General features: G+C 44.7%; 1 protein-coding gene across 6 annotated transcripts in view; it reads left to right on the forward strand.

Moving 5' to 3' along the window:
• LOC310744216 (guanine nucleotide-binding protein G(t) subunit alpha-3) overlaps positions 1–15,279 on the forward strand; it is a 56,179-nt gene that overhangs the window by 27,722 nt on the left and 13,178 nt on the right. The window contains exon 1 of one of the 6 annotated variants that reach the window (XM_083575347.1): positions 10,830–11,071. The exons of the other annotated variants lie outside the window; for them this stretch is intronic. Coding sequence (XP_083431473.1) covers positions 10,954–11,071 — 118 coding nt within the window. The 5' untranslated portion in view covers positions 10,830–10,953. Of the gene's footprint in view, positions 1–10,829; positions 11,072–15,279 lie in introns of those variants that run through there. 6 annotated transcript variants of the gene reach the window in all.

The following is a 15,279-nucleotide window of genomic DNA, read 5'->3' on the forward strand; positions in this document are numbered from 1 at the left end:
ACATTATTTTCCAACAGATCTATTTCAAACCTCAATCTCATCGTATCAAAACCATTTTTATCAACCTTAAACACATCATTTAATTGGTGATACTGAGGCCAGTCTATTAACAATTCTCTAATATCTTCATTTTTTCCTGCCTTTTTTAACAAATCTCTATAGGTGGCCCACTTGCCTCTCATATTTACTTTTTTAACCAAAATTGCTTCCAATGGAGAGAGCCACTATGGTGTTCTCCATTCTAATAAGTTCTTATACCTATCCCATACCTTGTAGATCAATTTTCTTATCAAATGGTGCAGGAATCCTTTATGTACTTTCATTTTATCACACCACAAATATGCGTGCCACCCAAATCTATTATCGTGACCTTCCAGGTCTAGTAAATCTGTATTTTTTAACAAAATCCATTCCCGCAACCAGCAGAGGTGAAATATACTCAGAGTTGCAAAGTGATTTCATGCTCTTTATTCAGCTCATAGTGGTGAGGAGGAATGAATCAAAGTCCCCTCAAAGTATCTGCTTTATATACATTATTTACACAATGGGCTGCACATGATTGGCTAATTCCAGAATTCTACTGTAAGCCAATCAGGTTGTGGATTCACTTTTATCTGGAGCATGATTGGGTGGTTCCTGCCAACCAATCATGCTGCTGTATTGTTCTAGGACCAATCAGACTGCTGCATTCTGAATCCTATTGTTCTAGGACCAATCAGACTGCTGCCTTTTGGATCCTATTGTTCTAGGACCAATCAGACTGCTGCAGTTTGGATCGTATTCAACTCAGTACATAACAAGAGGCAGGACGCTTCATAATATAACTTCAGATCTGGCAGGGAAAAGCCCCCTCTTTCTTTAGAATCAATTAGTAATTTATATTTTATTCTTGGTGTCTTCCTCTGCCAGATAAATCTAGATATTACTTTCTGCCATTTGTTATATTGATCCAAATGCAAGTTTTGGAAGAAGTATGCCCAGGTTAGAAGCCCTACACTCCTACCCTGCTAGCAATTTATTTTCCAGAAATCAAAGGGATTATCCATTAACAAATGCCCAGGCCTAGGGGTATTTATAGAAAAGCAAATTATTATGCCTTCGGCTGTCCTTTAAGATAACATAACTGATTAGTAAACATCAAGAAAGGTCTTACCGTTCTTTCCTGGAACCATGTGGGTTGAGATAATGAAAAGGCAGTCAATGATTTTATTTGTATTATTCAACAATTTTATATAATATGTTTGCAAGAGACTTGGCCCCCCTCAATATTTGTTTGAATGTCACAGAAAGCTGCCCTGGCCTGCGTGGTGTCAGGAGATGCTGCAGAAACCAGCACAGCTTAGCAGAAGGCTGCACCAGCCTACACGAAGTTGGGAGACACGTGTGATGTCATGTGATGCATTTCGCACATATGATGTCATACATGTACTACATGTGCTGGGCCTCCTCAATCTTGGGTGCAACCTGATGAATATCTTGTGTGTGTGCGCGCACACATCCACAAACCTGATATTCAATTTTTAGAAGACCAGTAACATGTTTGCTCGTCCCATAATATACTGTACAGTTACAGATGCTTAGGCGCTTAATGGCTCTGGCCGAAGCATATTCTTGAACCTTTCCCTTTTATAAGGTGGTGTTAAATTTGAGCCACAGGGTTATCATTAAAAAGGGCTTAATAGGTGTGGAGTACTTTAAAAGTTATATAACTGCATAGCCTGCAATCCAACACACACTTACTTGGGAGTAAGCTCCCCTGAACTCAATGAGGTTTGCTTTTCGGAGTAGGCATGATTTATGATTGCAACGCACTGTTGATTAAAATGTGAATTGATGTGGGGATTAAAATTAAGTTTTTAAAGAAAAAGGTTAAAGGGGCCAAAACTCTTTTAGGGTGGAGGTGTTTTGTCGCAGGACACAAAATGTTCCTTTGACAGGAAATTCATGTCAAGCAATTGAGAAAGGCGGGGCCTCTCTAAGACTTCGTTCAGCTTCCTGAGTCCTCATTTCACCAAGAGCTTCAGTTGCCAGTTCTCCTACTCATACCCCAGAGAGATGGGGCAGCTATTCCTCCTCTCCTCAAACCCACAAGTCAGATTTTTTGAGCTCTCAAAAGAGCCACAAAGGAAAACAGGGAGCAACAAGGGATTAATGGTGGTCCCCCCCCCCCCCGCAATTACTAAATTCACTTCTCCACATTCCACATCAATTCATGGTGTTTTTTTTTATTTAAAAAAGGAAGTCCTCAGTAATAATTATAAGAATCTTGTGCATATTTCTTTTAATATACACATCTTCGCAAGCAATTCTCACCGATATAATTTATTTATTTCATAAATTTGCACACACAAAAACCTCAAAGCAGCGCACCAGGGATGAAACAGCAAGATCAAGAAAAAAATCACAACCATGCTTTAAGACATACAAAAGTCAAAATACTAAAACAAATGAAAATTACCTCAGCTTTCTAAGCACCTGGGTAGGCCTGTCCAAACAGGACTGATTTTAGCAAGCAGCAAAAAGAGTACAGTGAAGGCACCAGCTAGATCTTAATAGGGAGGGAGTTCCAAAGTTGATGCATTGCCACACTAAATGATCCAGTTCTTACAAATGCAGAAAGGGTATTCTGTGGCATCTGCAGTCGTGCCTGTTCTGCGGATTGAAGCGGTCAACTGGGCACATGCAGAGTAAGGCGATCTTGTAGGTAAGCTAAGGGTTTTGTATGCTAATAGTAACACCGTGAAATTGGCCCTGTAGCAAATTGGCAACCAGTGCAGCTCTCTGAGCACACGTGTTACTCACTCACAAGGCCTCACTCCTGTCAGCAATTGTGCTGCTGCATTCTGCACTAACTGAAGCTTCCGGACTGAAAACGAGTTGCACCTGGTAAAAGGCAAAACTCTTTTAGGATGAAGGTCTTTTGTATCAGCGTCTTTTGAGCCAGTGTGGTATAGTGGTTAAGAGCGGTAGTCTCATAATCTGGTGAACAGGGTTCGCTTCCCCGCTCCTCCACCTGCAGCTGCTGGGTGACCTTGGGCCAGTCACACTTCTCTGAAGTCTCTCAGCCCCACTCACCTCACAGAGTGTTTGTTGTGGGGGAGGAAGGGAAAGGAGAATGTGAGCCGCTTTGAGACTCCTGAAGGAGAGTGAAAGGCGGGATATTAAATCCAAACTCCCCTTCTTCTTCTCCTCTCAGGACAATGTTCCTGCCTAGAGCTGAGCCCACAGATAATGTTGCAAGATTTGGAGCCGGGCAGCATCTAATGGTTAGCTGCATTCTGTTCTGCATTAGCGTAGGAAGTAGGGATCAGGTGAGAGTTGCAGAGAGGAGTTTCTGCAAGCTTCTCTATGGTAAACACATAAATCCCTTTGCTTTATTAGAGCAGGAATGTTGTGGTGCAAGGAGGAAGGGCAATAGCACAGCACCTGTTTTGCAAACAGAAGGTCCTAGGTTCAAACCCAGCCTGAAATCCTTGAAAGCCACTGCCAGTTGTTGCTGTTGGCATCCCTCTGTCTCGAGAGACAATGGAGTGTGCCTCTGGGGGTGAAGCCAAACCAGAAACCAAAGTGACTTCCCTGGGGCACAAGCCTGGGCAGCGAGTATGGAGGTCCTAGGCTGCCCAGGCAGCAAGACTCCCTTCTCGGTCTCACTGATGTGGTCCAAAGGAAAGCAGAGTAATCTGTTTGGCACCAGCTTGCCTGTAGCAGGCGTACCAACCGTCTTAGGGACTCCACTCCAGATTTGTGTAGGGTTTACTCCATGGCCTTTTCTTTTCCCCAAGATTTCCTCAAGGCAGCAGAGAGATAGGGATGGGGTATATTCACAATGAGAGGAACACATGATGTGAACGTTCTGAATTCAAAAAGTCTGACACCGGGTTGAGCTGGGCCCATACCCCTCTGAATGGAAATATGCAGTTCAGACATTCTTAAAGAAGGCTGTGCTGTATTCTGTCCATCTTCTTTTGCTGTCCTTAGATTCTGGGTGACAACATACACCATCAGCAGAAAATATACCCCTAGAGGCCCAGAAATACATTCTAGCCTTGGAATGTAAATGTTGTTGGCACTGTGGTCCCTGAAAATTATAGGTACAAAATAGCTTTAAGTAGTGCGCGCATGTGTGCGTGCACACACACATATATATATTCTGCACTGTTGTTTTACTATAAGTGTGCAATCTTCCTGTTTAAAAGACTGTGGAAAGCAAATCCTGTTGCAACTTGCAAGCATCGATATTCAGTTCAATCACCTAATGGATTGAGGAACAAATTTATGGAACATTCTGTATCAGGCATTGCCCCATCTACCCACGCAGTGATTCTTGGAAAGAGCATGTTGCATTGCCCCAGATGCTGATCACTATTAACATTTCCTTCAAAATGGAAACTTTGCACTGTTTGCCACCCATTGTGATGGCCTGGGACTCGGGCTCAGACTCAGAGCCAGAGGAGTCTCAGTCCGCACTGGATCCTTTGCCTCAGGCGGCAGCTGAACCTAGTCTGGGGCCTGATTCTGAAGAGCCCCAGTCTGCAATGAATGAATGAATAGACTTTATTTGCGTAGCCGACAGGCCATAGCATCGCCCCCAGTCTGCACAGGTTCCCCTGCAACAAACACCAGCTGGGCCAAGCCAGGGGCCTGAGCCAGCCCTGGTTCCAGATGCGGGGATTACTTCATTGCCTCCAGCTGGGCAATCACTTACAGCTGCTCCACTACCAGTTGGGTCAGGGGAGGCTGAGGCGGCCTTTGGGTCTAGTAACCCACCAACATCTCCCAAGCTGCAGAGACTCAGGTCTGAGGGAAGGAGAGACCTGAGTACTCACAGGAGGAGCGCTCGTCTTCAGGCGAGACGGGGTGAGTCACTGGGGGATCAGGACCAGCTGTTACCCTGACAGAGATAAAAGGCTGCTGGACCCTGCCCCAGGTTGCGGGAGCAGCGTTGGTGTTTGCCAGAACCTGCCTGTGAACCTGTGCCTGACCTTGCCTGGTTTCCTGCCTCGTGTCCTGCCTTGGCCCTATCGGACTGACTCCTCATGGAACCCTTGGATTCTGGACTAGACCTGGACCGTGTTGCTCGGGTTAACCCCGGGCCTGGCGCACCCATTAGCTTTTCCTGTGTACCTTATGTAGTTGCAGCCTTAGGGCTTAGCTAGAAATGAGGAGAATCATTTACATTGGGAGGAATACTCCAGATTTTCACCGGAATTAGCAGGACAGAGTGCACTCCCCTCTGTCTACTCTGAAATAAATCCTTTTGAATTCAATGGGACTTACTCCCAAGTTGGATTGCAATCTTCACCCTTTACCTCCAACTGCTCAGGTAGAAAACAGAGGACCAGATCCTTACTTCTCTCACTGACAAGCACCAACTTTGCCAGGTGGGTGGGAAAACCCATCTGGCAGTCATCTGACATCATAAAGGCATCAGGTAAAGGTAAAGGGTAAAGGGACCCCTGACCATTAGGTCCAGTCGTGACCGACTCTGGGGTTGTGGCGCTCATCTCGCTTTATTGGCCGAGGGAGCTGGCGTACAGCTTCCAGGTCATGTGGCCAGCATGACTAAGCCGCTTCTGGCGAACCAGAGCAGTGCATGGAAACGCCGTTTACCTTCCTGCCGGAGCGGTACCTATTTATCTACTTGCACTTCATGCTTTCGAACTGCTAGGTTGGCAGGAGCTGGGACTGAGCAACGGGAGCTCGCCCCATCACGGGGATTCGAACCGCGGACCTTCTGATCGGCAAGTCCTAGGCTCTGTGGTTTAACCCACAGCGCCACCCATGTCCCAAGGCATCAGGTAATTGACAGAAAGGCTGTGCAAGCCCTGTGCTCAGTGCTTGGGAAGGGCAGAGCTCTGCACAAGCGTTCCCTACCTTGACGTGCTCTGCACCTGATACCAGGTGGCTCAAATGAAAAGACACGGCAGACCAAATGGTGTGGAGGTTTTCCACATTCCAAGTTAGATATAGTTGTGTGGATTGCCTGCTGTTCTTGTTTCAAAAAACAATATGAACATTTTGATTGAATGCAGAAGCACTTTGCTCAGATAATATTTGTATTGCAAAATGCATATATGTCAGTGATCCGGCTGCATACAGTGTGTCAGTTTCCGCAGCAATTATCTGCAGGTGTTTATCCTGCCATCTAGTGCACAACAGCAGTATTTTGTATCAGATCTTCAGATCATTTAATGACAGATTTAAGTTATACAGTACAATTAAGCTGGGTTTGGTGCACTTGTGTAACAGACCAACTAATGAAACGAAACATGGATGAATGTGGTAAGAAAAGAGCTGGGAAAGTGGGAATGATGGTGAGGCTGTATAACTGCAGTACAAACAAATCAGGATGAAGGCTGACTAAACCTGAAAGAGCTCTGACTTTGTTTTTCAGGGAGATCAGGACTGTCTCGAATTCTTTTTTTTAAAAAAAAGACTCTTCTTTTAAGCAAGGCCACAGTAAAAATAGGAAGCTGCTTTAAACTGAGGTAAGCCATCAGTAAAGTCATCCAGGAGGATGCTTGGCAAATTTCATCTTTGTGAATTCTCATCCAGATTGATGGGCAAAGCTAGGGTTGCCATACGCCTGGAATTTCCTGGACACAGCTGGGATTCAGTCGTCGGAAACAATGTCTGGCCATAAATTGCTCAAATGTCCGGGTTTTCACTTTTTGGAATATGTGTCCAGATTTTCACTTATTGCAGGAGGGCAACCCTGGACAAATGTGCATACCAGAACTTTGTTACATACTGTTCCAACCCAGTTCTTGACCCAAATGAGCTCTCAAAATGCATTTGAAAATGTGTATTTTGAGAGAAAGCAACATAGAAAAACAGAGTCTCGGGGGCTTCCAACACTTGGGGCTCGTGGGCACATTTGCAAACCAGAGAGTATGTTGCGGGCATTGTGCTCACTCTGCAACCACACATTCCCACTCTCTCACCTCTCCCAAAATTAGGCTTGAAGAAAGCTGTTGGGCCAAATCTGCCATGTCAGAGCCTTGCAGGGCTCCTGAAAAGAATGTGGCGAAGGCAGGAGACCAGGGGAGTGGCCCATGAGAAGGGACCAGTCATGCCACCCACAAGGCAGGAGTCTGGGGAGGAGGGAGTCAGGGCAGTCCAAGGCAGAGGAAGATGTGCAGGATGTAGCTGAGGAAGAAGGGGCAGTTCAGGCAATGGATGGGTCAGTAGATCCCCCACCTTCCCCCACCCCAGAGTCTCCTGGAACCAGGAGGGGCATGAAAAAGGCAGAGGAGCAATGACTTCCATGCAGGAAACGTCTCAGGTGGTGGGAAAGGAGCCCATCGGAGGAGGGTATATAAGCCAAAGGAGCAGAGGGGCCCCACTGTTGCTGCAACTGCTCCATAGGGCCCAGACCTGCGGACCACTGTCTACAGGCTAGAAGCAGGCATATGTCATGTGTATCTGGAGCACCACGGAAGCTGCTGCAAAGGTTTCTCTTGCCAATAGACAGTAAAATATCAGGCGTGTGCTTCTTCTTTATCTGGGATGGGCCGTGCCATGACATCTCACAGACACTCTATCCTAAATGATGGCATCCAAGGATCTCCAGGCCCATACTGTCATTTCAATTTGCTTAAAGTGAAGCCATGGAAAGATTTTCCAGTGTTCTGCTTTCAGTGAAAACCACTGAGTTCGCACCTGTGGCTCAAAATGGCTTTTGGTGCACCAGGCACCAAATGCACATGGAAGAGAATAGAGTCATCATTTCAAAATGCCATTTGTTGTGTAGGGTTTGGGGGGGCAGGGTTGTATGGTGTTTTAGATTTGCATGTTTCAAAAATGATAAATGTTGTTGTTTTTTAAATGGTATCCAGATAATAACCAGCATTTCTGATCAGGCACCATATCTGCAAAAAAAACCCCAGAAACATTTGTTCCCAAAGTTTGCCATGTGAAATGACAGGGTGACTGAGAGTAGCGGGGGGGGGGGGGGAGAGAGAGCTCTTTTGTGACTGACAGGTTTAACTTCTAATCAGAGGAAATAATTTTACCAGGGCTCTTCAATTGCAGAAGTTTGGGGGAAGGGTTGTTGAAGCAATGTATCACTTCGGACTCAGCTAAATTGATAAAGAAAAAGCATTTTTTGTGTGATATAACACTGTGACACCAGGTGGCGCTGTGGAGTCCCGTCTTTCCCTACTGGATTTCCCTGTGTGAGTTTACAATGCATTTAACTGAATTGCTTCTTTGACGTGGTCTAAATCCAGTCTTGTTCTTGTCTGTTTTGTGCTCTTTGCTAGTTCTGCTCATGGTTTGGGTAGCACTGGGCTTTCCAGTCCTCCTGCCTGGGTGCCACAGGTTCACATTTCTGCTCCTGTCAAATCTGCAATTTAGTTTATGTGATTTTTGGTGCCAGCTGAGCAGAACACAGTCCTGAAGCTGTTTTGTTCCACTCATCTTAACTCTCTGGTCCCTGCACTCCTCTTTCTGAAATATTGCAGGTTACTCTTCTGGCGCATCTCTTCATTGAATGCCATGTTCATCCCCCAAAAACACAGGGAGAGAAGGGATACCCCCAAAATCCACTTTAAAGCACCCACCACAGCCCCCTTTCATCTCTTTGGCAGGATTTTTTTTTACATAGGGGCAATTCTTGGATGTATATTACTATTGGATGTATATATTGCTAACAAACAATAGGGAAGATTAAGTGAGTCATTTTTTAACCATCTCCAAACTGTAAAGGCCATGTGAGAAAAATCGCTACAGTTATCTTTCTGAAATTTGACAGGATCCATCTCCTCCAAAGAGGCAAATTTCATTAGTTTTTGCCAAAAATGAAAGAATAATAAATAATAAAAATATAGACAATTCATGGAACAAAAAACCCTGGACCTATTTCTCGGACATTTGGATGGATGGAAAGGCTACTGTGCCTGCAAAGTCTATCTAACACTCTAAAAGGGGGGAGGGGTATAGTTGTTTCTAGATTTCCCTATAGTGCATTGGGAAGTCACCAAACTTTGCTTTTCGAAACTAGGATTTGGGTGTGGAGTGAAACCAAACCAGGCAGCTTCTGAAGCACCAGACCAAATTAGCTGTTTTCTGAAGAAGTGAGGTCCAAACCAAATCTTGTGGTCCGTTTGTAATTTTGAAAAATAAATGAAGCCCCCAGATATGCTTATCACTGCATTGTGCTTTCAAACAATGCAAATAAGGATGCAAAACCTCAGTGGCGTAGGATGACTGGAAGCAAGGCAGGCAAGGCATGGGCAATTGCCACTCACAGAGCAGGCTGCTTGTATGCTGCTGGGGTTCCAGGTCTCCATTCCTGTGCAAAGGCCCAGCTCCTGCTCTTGTTGTGCACTGAATATTGCCTTCCATTGACCGCAGTGGCTAAGAGGGTCACTCTGATTCTAAACCTCTCCTGCCTTGTGGGACATCTTCAGGAGAAGAAAGGCTAAGGAGTAAACCCTACACAAATGCAAGATGCATTGTACGCCTCCTTCTGGCAACTCCTGCAGCCAAGCTGGTGCCAAACGGATTACTCTTCTTTCCTTTGGACCACTTCAGTGAGGCTGAGAGGGGGGGTCGTGTCGTCTGGGCAGCCCAGGACCTCCATACATACTGCCCAGGCTACTGACCCAGTGGTTTGACCTCACCCCAGAGGCACACTCCATTGCTTCTTGAGACAGTGGAATGCCAACAACGTCAAGTAAAGGTCCAATGACGTTGTCACTTTCCCACATGAGTACCACCTTTTCTCCTTCTGGATGAGATTTGCAAGAGAAGCAACTGCCTCATTCGCCACATGCATGCAGAGCAGCATGGAAAGGAAGCATTTTGGGGGAAGACAGAGCTCCCTCCCTGTTGTTACGTAGCCTGCTGCCATAACTGTGAAGTTTATGAACTGGCCTCATTGAACAGGGAGACACCAATGGAGTTGGTTTGCCTGCTGACAGAGAGTGCTATTCCCCCCTCAATAGCAAAGGACACAACCAGACAAACGGACACTCCAATCACTTTAAAGGTCCCACTGACTTCTGTGGTCTGACAGTTGTTGTTGTCATTAGTGAATCATCCAAGTATGTATATGACATTAAATCCCCCAAAACACAAATCCCTGCCCCAAAGAGCTTACAATAAAGAACCAGTATGGTGCAGTAGCTCTAGCGTTCGATTTCAGTGGGGGTGGCCCAGGTTCAAATTTCAGCTCAGTTATGAATTGCATTGGGGTGATTTTCAGCCAGATATTATTCCTGCTCAGTCAAACCAGCCTCACGGGGCTGTTGTGAAGAGTACATTTGGAAAAGGTAAGCCTTCTGTGTCATGGAATAAAAACACAGCTGAATAAAAAGCAAACAATGTGGGGGTTATGAAGCCAAAAAAGAGGGGCCAAGGATAAAAAGGCATGGAGGTGAACACATTCAGCTACATGTTCTTCAGTTTCATGTAAGTTGTTTAAAACTTCTGTGTTTTAATGTTATAAGCTGCCCTTAGATAAATCAGCAGCAACAGCAGCATTGACATGGTCCCTGATTTTCTCATTCTGTTAAGCATGTGCCTAACTGTTTTGCTCAATGGGAATAAAAAATACTGCTTTACTGCTTGGTTGCACCATATTTCCCCCCTCCCCTATGAAATTGCTCTGCACTACAAGCACCGCTGGTGTCACACAAACACAGAGTCGTTGCATTCATTGCTGTGCTTTTTACACATGCTTTTCCAAAGGTAAAGCAGCATTGTGGTACATTTACATGTCTGACATCATAGCAAGCTGACTTCATGGGCATCTACAAAATCCCTTCTGTCCTGTCCTCTGAGACATGTGACAGACCAGAAGCTGCTCTTTGGAGTGAAGGCAGCCAGCAGAAAGAAGGCTGACTAGGAAATAACTAAGCTCCATTGTAACACTTCTGCACTAGGCTCCTTGTGATTAGACATCACCAGCTTGCTTGGACAATAAGCTAATAATTTAGCTCCACAGTTATGGGCAGTGGAGTCAGCTCTGAGTCTAAAGAATCAGCCAAAAGGTCACGGGAACTTGAAAAAAGACTCCAAGAAGATGCCGTGAGAGATGCCAGGACAGTCAAGTTGCTCTTGTTGGGTAAATATGTGTCATTTCATTCATGAAACGGCTACATTAACCTTTGCATGAATGGGAGATGTTGTTTGACAGTCAGAAGTGTTCTGAGCTCTCACTTTGGGCATGCCACTTATTTTAATCATGAAATCGAATGATAGAGACTGATAGAACTGGAAATGAGTGGTTTTTGTTTTCAGATATTTGCTGCAAGTCACAAGCCACTCACCAGCCTGGAGATGATCCAGACACTCAGACCAACAATGGAGATATTTGTGTGGATGCAGCCTTCACAGGTGCGCTCCCTTGCTGGATCTGCAGTATGGACATGGATGCACACTCCATATCAGCAAGTGTGACACTGGGGGTGGCATTCAACTAGTTGTTACTCAGAGTACACCCACTAAGTTTAATTGTCCTTAACTTAGTCATGTGCCAACTTAGGGTGAAACTGAGTTGAATAGCATCCTTGGCAATGCACATGGAAGATATCTATTTTAAAAACCCACTTGTGGTATGAATGTGCATTTCCTCTTGCATCGCAATGGGCCGAGCACATGACAGTGCATGGATGATTGTGGGACAGGGCCATAGAGTTCAGTTCCGGAGAACGTTCAGAGTGCACGGCCCCTGTAGCCTTAATATGAGATAAATCAGGAAAAGAATGTGCACACAGTATAAGAAACATGTTTCAATAAATCTAAAGAGACTTGCTTGCAGATCATGTTAGCCAAATTGTGGCTGTTGATTTATATGGTTTCCTGGGATATGAAAATGTGAATTTGTGAATAGAACAAATTGTGAACAGTATACTGTCTGGATAATTATCTGATAGTAAAACTGTCTGCTTTTGGGGGGGATATATAGCATATCACCTACAATACATTCTAAAAAGTTAAAAGCTAGCACTTGTAAATGTTTTTAATGGTTTCTCTGATTAATAATAATTTTTAAAAAAACACCAGATGCTACTGGTTAGTTTTATAGTTTTACAAAGCTGTTACAGCTTGTTGAATCAAACACTTAACAGATGATATAGTGAGGGGAAATGCATGTGATGCCTGCAGCTTAAAAAATCTTGAGCTCAAAATATTTTGCTCAAAAGTTACTAACTGCAATCCTGAAAATCTTTATAGGCATGTTCAGCCAGGAAGCATTCAGGCTGGAGCTCCATGGAAATGAATGGGAGTGCCACATGTGGATCAAAGTAGTGTTTGTTGATGTTTCAGTAACTTCAGCTGATCTTGGGTCATTTTTTTTATTTATTTTTTTGCTGCATTTCACTCTGATTATCTTATTGCTATTTCTTCTTAAAGAGTGCATATTTCCAAGCAAGGGTTTGGTACTTTTATGCCCATATACTAAGGATGCAGCACTAAGGATGTGTGGAAACCTTGTTGTAAATTTCACTAGTCTTAGACCTTTTGCTTCTTTAGAATTCCCAATCAGATTTGCCTTGAAATGTTTGCTTTATGTGAACCTTGGTGGGATGGGAGAGGGGTGCATTCTGTGCCAGAGAAAAATGGGTTTGTTGGGCTATTGAAACTCTTCTTGCATCCTATGAAATTTCTTCCATTTTTTGCCAGAGTAAGAACCTCCAGATTTGGGGGTAACTCTGGGACACTTTGTAATTATATTTCCTTTAGACAATTTGTGGTTGCTTCTGATTTTTTTCTCCTGTATTTTTTTACTTTGTGGTGGGTGGACACCAAAGAATTCATACTCAGTTTTCAATATTGCTTGCTAGGTACGATCTCAAAGCCAATTTATTCTCCAGTAGTTTCACAAGGATTATCCTGAGCTTAATGCAGAAGGATGATTATCACACTCCCAGGTCTTATTTTACCACCGTATTAAGGACCAGATGTCAGTATTGTTCCTGTAGCAGCAATAAAGCACCAGGGAGAAAAGATCAATGACTATTGACTAAGAGTCCTGGTATACGTAAGGAAAACAGTACACTGTTTATATTGCTTCTAGTTCTGAATTTGTGAAAGGGGTCATTTGTAGCTGTATTAATTTCTGTCATTAGCATTTTTTATTTTTTATTTTACTTCAGATAGGTTGGGGTTTTTTTCCTGCAAAATTTAGGGAGTCTAATTCGCCAGCAATCCATTGTCTATGGAAGACATGACTCTGAGGATGGAATCACACCCCAGGGATTTGAATAGAATTATCACAGCTACCACATGGGAGCTTGACATTTGATGTTTCTTTCAGGCGGCTCACAGAGACCCTTTTCATCACACCAAAATGACGCCTGTCAATGGAAAGGGGAATTTGCTTGTGGAATATTTATTGCCATAAAAAAAAGTGGAGTGATTCCATCCTGAACTTCTGGAGCAAAAGATAAGGAGGAACTATACAGCTGTCATTTTATGATTCTCTAAATTTTACAGGACAGACAGCTGCTTCCTTATCACAACCTGAAGTTTGGTTGACAGGTGCAGCAGAATCAGGTGGTAGAATCCAGACTCTACCATTCCAGGTTGCAACATCATTTTTTAACCCTCCTACAAAATGGGGTTTGTTTGTTTTCTAATCCCTACAGCTAAAACAGGGGTAGAGAACCACATTCTCTCATAGAGAACTCTTGGGAGCCACTTTCCCAAGGTGGACAGAGACCAAGGCAAAAGTGGGTGGAGCCAGAGGCAAATGTGGGCAGAGTGTCAGAGGTGACTCTTCCCCTTGCACTCTAGGCCACATTCCACCCACACTAAGCTGTGGCCCTTCCCCACTGCGCACTGAGAATTTCCCACTGTTTAGTTGCTGCTTTTATTTCAGTTCTTTCAGCTCATTTATAACTTTCCCAATTTAATTCAAGGATGTACATGTGTGCATCAACTGAGCTCTGCAAAATTAAAATTGTAATACAGGTAATTGTACATATGGCTATAACAAGATTCTTCCTCTGTGGTGGTTTGACAAATGTGGAGTGCATCGGCACACCAGAAGTGCACAAAAAGTAGCTGGACATGAGCATAATCATCCACTCTGTTCTTCTTCGGAGGGACTGCTCTGCAGTCTCCTGCCTTGAGGTAAGGTGTGTGTCCAGCTGGGAAACAACCTTCCCAGTAATTGCTCCAATGCTGTAGAAATCTATTTCCTGGGAATCCCACTTATCTCCATTACTTCCTGTTCTGCACTGGTACCCAGATGGTACCCAGCAGCTGGCAGGAGACATAATGTTCTCTCCTATTAGCCATTGGGAATTCAAATTTTTTTGCCTGCCTGAATTTGGCCAATCATAGGCAGGCCTGGAGATGGGCTTCCGGGGAGCGGACCTGATTGGTCCAGAGTCAGAGTCTTCACTCAGGTCTGCTTAAATTCAACTAAAATTTGGCTTAAATTCAACCTGCCTCCTCTCCTCAGTGCCACAGTTGTCATGTGATCTCCTACCCACACCCTTCCCTCTTTGCTTGTAATAATAATAATAATAATAATAATAATTTATTTGTACCCCGCCCATCTGGCTGGGTTTCCCCAGCCACTCTGGGCGGCTTCCAACAAAGATGAAAGATACACTAAAATGTCACATATTAAAAACTTCCCTGAACAGGGCTGCCTTCAGATGTCTTCTGAATGTCAGGTAGATGTTTATCGCTTTGACATCTGATGGGAGGGCGTTCCACAGGGCGGGCGCCACTACCGAGAAGGCCCTCTGCCTGGTTCCCTGTAACTTGGCCTCTCGCAGTGAGGGAACCGCCAGAAGGCCCTCGGAGCTGGACCTCAGCGTCCGGGCAGAACGATGGGGGAGGAGACGCTCCTTCAGATATACTGGACTGAGGCCGTTTAGGGCTTTAAAGGTCAGCACCAACACTTTGAATTGTGCTTGGAAACGTAATGCACCCTCTCCTCAAAGGGTGGTCTTTTGCTGCAACCTTGCTATTCTTCAGCTGCCATATTTCAGGGCCAGGGAGGATTTCCCCCCACAGACTTATTGGCTCGTTCTGCAGGTTTTGCCTCCCTCATCGCAATTGTCACAACTTTGGCAGGGTAGGCATTGGGTATGATCCTTAGCCAAGGAAGGAGCGGAGCTTGTATGCCTCTGCCACCCCTCCGGGTTGTAGGGTATCCTGCTAAAGGAATCCTAGGGGAGGTACATCTGTCCAAATGCCCAGGCAGGGGCTGAGGGCCATAGCATTGCTAGCGAGGTGATCCAGTCAAGGTTGCACCTACCTGATGTATGTCATAGGCTAACCTCATCCCAGGATTGACCCCAAGAAATCTTC

This window comes from Podarcis filfolensis, assembly GCF_964270895.1.
Source record: "Podarcis filfolensis genome assembly, chromosome: 10".
In the NCBI taxonomy this organism is placed as follows: domain Eukaryota; kingdom Metazoa; phylum Chordata; class Lepidosauria; order Squamata; family Lacertidae; genus Podarcis; species Podarcis filfolensis.